General features: G+C 34.6%; 1 protein-coding gene across 1 annotated transcript; it reads right to left on the bottom strand.

Annotated features, from left to right (window-relative positions):
• Nucleotides 1–890: 890 nt before the first annotated feature.
• Nucleotides 891–5,128, bottom strand: LOC127805738 (amino-acid permease BAT1 homolog). The gene is made up of 8 exons (XM_052342493.1): nt 4,729–5,128; nt 4,377–4,637; nt 3,029–3,047; nt 2,686–2,905; nt 2,410–2,591; nt 1,715–2,004; nt 1,506–1,635; nt 891–1,342 (listed from the first exon to the last, which is right to left on the bottom strand). The coding sequence occupies exons 1-8, from the start codon at nt 4,851–4,853 to the stop codon at nt 995–997; spliced, it is 1,575 nt and encodes a 524-aa protein (XP_052198453.1). The 5' UTR covers nt 4,854–5,128; the 3' UTR covers nt 891–994.
• Nucleotides 5,129–7,056: the final 1,928 nt, after the last annotated feature.

Here is a 7,056-nt window from a genome sequence, read left to right as displayed (position 1 = left end):
ATCGAATCGTAAAATCGTAAGATTTTAGAGATAATTAAAAATACCCTTTAATTTTTGTAAATATATGTTTATAATAATATAATTTTGTAAAAAATAAATTAATATTATTTAATAACTTGATTATTCCTTATTATAATTCAAAAAATGATACTTCCCAAATATAGCTCAAAAACTAGCAGGTTGGTATAGGCAATTTAGAGGCAAAATATAGGTAATTTAGAGGTAAAATATAGCTTAAAATTCTTTAGAGGATGCTTCCAATATCTTCCATTAGATTTAGATTGTAATTTTTTCTTGATTTAACATTGATTAAATCAAGTAATATCCCAATTTGGGGTTGGGTGGTCCATTAATTAATTACTTGTTTGTCTTGATTTACTTATACAATCAATGTTAAATCAAGTAAAAATTATAATTTAAATCAAGTAAATTGAAACTTATGTAATTAATGTTAGATACTATGTGACATTGGAATTTATGTAATCGATGTTAAATCAAGTTCCAATTTAGAGGCAAAATATAACAATTCATTGCATAAGTTCCAATGTCAGATGTTATGTGACATTGAGACGTTGAAAGCATCCTCTAAATTACAACTTAAATCAATAGAGGTCTTTGAATCGTAAAATCGTTTGGGGATCTCTGAAGCGTAAAATCGTAAAATCGTACATGTAAAATCGAGATTTTATAGGATTTTATCCCAAATTGGATTTTACATGGGATTTGAATCGTTTGGGGGTTTTTGAATCGTAAAATCGTAAAATCGTATGCGTAAAATCGGGATTTTAACAACAATGTATTTCTATACAAAGTAATTTTTAGTACTACTGAAAATATGTTCATATTATTATGTTGAAGCAAATGGAGAGACCATTGACAGAGCACAAAAATTGAGGAAGAAACATAATTAGCAACATAAATACAGGCCATTGAATGTATAAAATTTGAATAGGTAAAACTAACTTTACTTTAGACAAATCTGTTGGCAGACAGCTTAGCTATCTAGATTGGTTATGGGGCCTTTAAACCAGTGTCTGGCTGATAAGATCCAAGAAGAAACAACCAGAATCAACAGGCCACCAACTGCAACTGGTGTATAATTCAGAGTCTTGTCTGTAATGGGATACGACACAGGCAAAGAGAAGAGCACAGATATGGTAACCACCCAAAGAACCGAAACCCAACCGACTATAACCCCGTAGCGACCTAAGTTGAAAGGCCCTGGCACGAAGGACTTGCGAGCCAGGGTCACCCTGAAGAAGATCGGGAGAGCATAGGCAATGTAGAGCCCGATTGTTGCTATCGATACCATCGCTTGAAATGCCACCAAACTCACAAGAGACTGTGAAAGGTTTGTAGAAAATGAGATACAGAGTCAGCTTCAAAATAAGAAAAGAAGAAATACTTGTGTTGAGATTATGTTATGCTGTATTTCTCTGTCATAGTAATATATTCTCACTGGTTTTTCGGAAGCTCGAAAAGAATGAATTCTGAGATGCTCATACCGTTAAAGCCATGCAGAATGCTACTATAGCAGAAAGCCAGACTGCGTTTAAGGGGACATCCTGCTTGTTCACTTTGTGCCAAACTGATGAGAATGGCATGGCTCCATCCCTTGAGAACGCGTAAGCCATCCTGAGGACGAACGTCTGGCATCTTTAGAGGTTGACAATGGAATTCTTATCTTATGAGGAAAGAGGAACCAGGTTGTTACCTTGAGTTGCTTGTAATTGAACTCATGCCACAGAAAAATATAGCCATAGCAACCACTCCCAAGCAGATAATTCCCCCAGCACCACTGCCATATCTGCTTTTGAAAGCTAGGTAAAATACTTCGGCGATGGCATAACCACCAGCATCATTATCCTCGCTCAGAAGGTATGGTATGCTGGTCACTGCAAAGGTGATACCTAGTAGGTAACCCCATCCAACAATTATAGATATGCCAATGGCACTAATTATTCCCTTCGGTCCATTCTTGTCAGCCTCTTTAGTTTCCTCTGTCTGAAAGCAAAAGTTTACCGGGAACGTTGGCTTGGTTTTTAGTTTGTAAATTTAAAAAAAGAAAAAAAGATCGTATAATTGAAGTCTTAAACAAAGATAATATAGTAACAGTATTACGATGAAAATGCTTTCTCCTAGCAGACCACCTGAAAAATGTTTTCCCTTACATCATTTCTGCATCTCATTGCTGAAAAATGGTATCTTTCAAGTTTTGGTAACCAAAGATTTATCCATAAAATCTAATTTAGTATAATAATTCCAACGGCTTTACACTCTAAACAACATCCTTTTGCTTGAGCAATGATTAGAACAATAAAAAGAAACTCATAAAGATCGAGAAATTTCTCAAGACAAATCAACACAGAGCATATTTAAGATGGAAATAGACTGGAGAATAGAACTTACCATGTGGGCAGAAGCATCAAACCCAGTAATTGTATATTGGCTCATTAAGAGTCCCAGAGCAAATATGTACACTTTACTGCTGATGCCTTCACCGTTATCAGCGTTGAAGTAAGTGAAGACAAACTTAGCGCTAGCTCTTTCCTTTGCGACAATAGGTACGATGATCATAAGAATAAAGACACCTAAAATACCCACAAAAATAAAAAATTCATTGAAGGTCCGTGAACATGTAGCAAGAAAAAAAGAAGCTATAATAGGGCTAAGACATGTTCACACCTACAAAATTCCAAGCTGCAGCAAGCTGTCCAATTAAAGACAACAATGAGATTGGAAGGCAGTTTATGATGGCATGTAGGAGTAAAATTCCACCATGTATGCAAATAACAACATACTTAGAAGCCTGATAGCCACCGCCATTTTTTCCACCTGTACTAAGCAGAATAATCACCTCAATCAGCTGCGCTAGTGAGAAATCTACGCTGGTTGTTACAGCCCACTGCACAGAAAGTAAATCCAGTCATTAGGACCAATGCTAGACGTAAATGGCAAAGAAACAGCTGCATCAAAGTTGATACTGAAGGCTTTGAAGCTTTGCAGTGGGAAAATTCTAGAGAGGTACCTGACCAACTACGTTGAACCTGCAAATAAAACATATAATCTTTGAGTTTGAGATCACCACAGGATGTGTTACAAGAAGTTTAATAGTCTTGTATACAAAATTTTGTTAGCATTATACAGAAAGCATGCCTTGTTGCTTGAAGAAAAGTACATGTAAAAACAGCAGAAACTATTTCAGAACAGAGTTAATTTTACAGATTCATTTCCATGCTCAACATAGTTGTATTCAAAAGAACCACAGATACAATGTATGTATGTAATGGACATGAGTACAGGACCGGGTATTAAGAACGGGATATGGGTAAGGGTACGGGGAAAAGTGCATCCTGTCCATTGCCATTCCTGCCTCTCACCTACCACCACTGGTCCCCCCTCATATAATTTCTCGTACAAGTTCGCAGCATATTAAGCAAATCCAATGCTCTGGAACGAATGAAATGAGGGAAGCTTATTTCCAGGGTCTCTTAAACAGGATTAAGCTAGCATCAAGTAAAAGCCTAGCAGAAAATTCAACCAATTGCATAAAATGAAATAAAAAACAATTTTCAATTACACAAGTTGATATATTTCTATGGGAAACAATGGATTTATCATATTCTCTGTCCTTCATACGCCATGGTTATTTTAGTCGCTGATCAATTCATTAAATATATGGAGGAATTAAATTTATAATTCTTAATCTATTAATGCAGTCTTCTAGAGTGTATTTGTCCTGGACCCGGATCATGCATTTGATCTTAACCATGCGGGATTTAGGGAGAACTGTCACTGGAATAAATAAAATCATGAGCCAGCTAGAACCTTCCTGCTCACGAACAATTCGAGCTTGGCAAGTCAAGAAGCTAAGATCAATCACATAACAAGCTAAGATCAATAGGTATGCACCTATTTTAATAGGGAAATGAAAATTTTGCTGACTACAAGCTGTCGACAAGGTTTGTTGAGGGGTGAAATGTGCACGTTACCCGTTGACTTGCGTTTAACATAAAAAAGTAAGCAATTCACCCCTTGTCCCCTTGACTTGCTTTTAACATAAAAAGCAAGCCAAATTTCACCCCTTTGGGCAAAGCCTTGTTTGCACCTCAGAAAAATTATGACAGTTACATTTTGATAACATGAGTGTTTCTGGTGCACGAGACTTCATGTTCTGCAAAGTTAAGGAGGGCGACCATATCTGAATACAATCTTCTCTTAACTTTTTTCAAAGAAGCGATTTCACAACTTGAACTTCCAATACAAATCAAGACCAAGACCAAAAACAAAAACAAAATGGTCCCTACAAAACATCCCATTTTTTGTTCAATAATCAAAGACAAAAGCGAAAACATGAATTTTGATTAGATGATTACCAGCCAGTGATCCACGAGGCAAAAGGCGCCCAACTTGGGCCAGCAAGTTTGGCGCTCCAGTAATAGAGCCCCCCAGAAGTTGGGTAAGAAGAACAAATCTCCGCCATAGACATTCCGACAAACATCGTGAAGGTACCCGCAATCAGCCACCCATAAACCAAAACCACCGGTCCGCCATAGTTGAGCCCCGTGTTGTATAGCGTGGTTATTCCAGTAAGCACCGAAATGATCGAAAACGAGAACGCGAAATTCGAAACGACCCTGAAAATTCAAAGAGCGACCCACGGCTCAAAATCCAGTATCAAGCAAGCATTGAACTAAAAATCGAGAAAGGAATGGGGTTTTTTTTTACGAGAGATCGCGCTTGAGTTCTTGCTTGTAGCCGAGCTCTTGCAGACGGGCGTGGCCAGTATCGAGTGATCCGCCGCCGCGGCCGTTTTGGATTACCATTTTGTCTTCTCCACGGCCCCAAACCATACCTCTGAAGATTCTTCCTCCGGTGAATGAATCCACTGGAACCCTGTTTTCTCTCCTATGCAGCTGGAGTTTTGAATTTGTATTCTGATGGGAAGATTCTCCGGATCCAAAGTCAGACTTTTACAGATGTATATATATATATATATATTTAGAGAGAGAGAGAGAGAGAGAACAGGAGTTGTTTATTGGATGATGCAGTTTGTGAATTTGATTTGAAAAATTGTTTGCGAAGCAGAGAGAGAGAGAGAGAGAGAGATACGGTTCAACCGATTGCTGAGAGATTGGAGTCAAACAAAGCAGCAAAATGGAAATTGCATGGCTGCAACGTGTTATTATTAATACCACTTTTTTCAAAAAGAAAAGAAAAGAAAAGAAAATGCGTTTCATTCTCTTCTTCTTGTTCGTCCTTGTTATCTGAAGGTTTAAATTTCATTACGTTTTAGTGGCAAAGAATCAAATTCTTTTTCCCTTTATCTTTTAAATTTCATTTCACTTTATGGGTAAAGAATCAAATTCTTTATTTACCTGAGATGACTTTTTTACATGATCTTCAATATTTGTGCTCCAATTATGTCAAAAAAGATAAATTATAGATTGGGCCTTTAATTTTTGCGCAAAACAAAAATCGAACTCGTAATCTATCAAATTGACACCGTCATATTGCTCACCCAATCACTTAATCTATATTTTTAGAGAAAATTCTTTGTTAACCTATTTTATAATATAGCCTTCATTACTCAAAAGTGAAATAATAAATACATAATAATAATAATAATATATGACGCGAACACACAGATAGATGGAAAAGCCAGATAAAATTAAATTAATTTTCTCTATATTTATCCATGCAAAAGGTAGAGTAAAAATTTCCCAACTTCCATCTCACTTTTCTCATGTATGATTTGAAGGCTACAAAATTGATTCTTTTACAATTTTTTTGCCAACTCTGGAGAACTTTGAACGACAACCATGCATGTTTTGAATAGAATTGTAATAGATTCGAGTCAAGTTTTGTTGGGCAAAAGTTTGACTTGTTTTAGTGAGCTTGAACTTGATTTAATCTTAAAATACGCTCAAATTTGAGTTTCGATCACTAAAAACTCATTTACCATGTTAAATTAATTTGAGCTTAAGTTAACTCATTTAACATAATAAATAAGTTTCTGACGATAAAGTTGAAGTTCATTAGAAACCATTTTTTTGTTAATTAAAGTTATTAAAAATTATTTTTTAAATAACAAAAAAATAATAAATATATGCATAAATTTCTAAAATAAATACTGTAACATTGCTTAAATAAATATAAACATTCTTATCACAAATACAAAGATAAATAATAAAATATTAAAAAAATAATAAAAAAAATTATTTTACGAGTCTATTCACTAGCTTGTTTGCGAGTCGAATCGAGTTGAGTTTTGTTTTACTCAAACTCGACTCGTTTATGAGTCGAGCTCCAAATTAGAGTTCAACCTCTATTTATTTATATTACAAGTCAAACACAAACGATCTCTTATTGAGTTAAACGCTGAGTTGTTCACAAACAACTCGACTCATTTGCGATTATAATTTTAAATCTTAACATACCATTGAAGAGAAGATATCATAAACCTCCTGAAAGTTCATTTGCCACACCATAAGCCTCTCTTTGGGAGAGAAATATTAATGGAATAGAATGAAAAGGTGAAATACAATTTAAATATTTTTCCTTGTTTTATTAAAAATAATATAAAATAGGTTTTCCTTCTTTGGGAGATATGAAAATTAATTAGTAGAATAGAAGAATATTAAACAACAAATGATAATTAATGTCCTCTAATAGAAACCTAATATTTTGTTAAGTACAGCTAAATTGAACTTTTATTATATTTATTAAAGTTAATAAAGTCAACAAAAATATTCAACTATTTCAATTTTATTCGTCCCAATAATTTGGGAGAGACAAAATTAGAAAAAGGAGAGTGTAAAGAAAAAAAGTATTTTTATTTATTTTTGTTTTAGGTAAAGTGTTTTAGTTTGTCTAAATTATATCCACAATTTATGTGTTTTCAAAAATAACACACTTACCCCCTTAACTGTTAATTTTTTTAAATTCCTAAAATGCCTCTCTTTTCACCGTAATTATACTAAAAAATTTTAAACAAAAAACATAAGTCACTGGCATTAGCAGCAAGCGAACCTTCCAAGTTTGAACCTTCTTTGA

Source organism: Diospyros lotus, chromosome 7, assembly GCF_014633365.1.
Source record: "Diospyros lotus cultivar Yz01 chromosome 7, ASM1463336v1, whole genome shotgun sequence".
NCBI lineage: Eukaryota > Viridiplantae > Streptophyta > Magnoliopsida > Ericales > Ebenaceae > Diospyros > Diospyros lotus.
Note: the sequence above shows the minus strand (reverse complement) of the source record. Positions and strands in the feature narration are given on the sequence as shown.

Excerpts from the sequence above, each read along its gene's own strand:
- LOC127805738 (XM_052342493.1), bottom strand. The coding sequence starts at position 4,853 with ATGGTTTGGGGCCGTGGAGAAGACAAAATGGTAATCCAAAACGGCCGC. Across the intron at positions 4,638-4,728 it reads GAACTCAAGCGCGATCTCTC|GGTCGTTTCGAATTTCGCGT; the intron begins GTAAAAAAAAAC and ends TTGAATTTTCAG. Across the intron at positions 2,592-2,685 it reads TGCAGCTTGGAATTTTGTAG|GTGTCTTTATTCTTATGATC; the intron begins GTGTGAACATGT and ends TGGGTATTTTAG.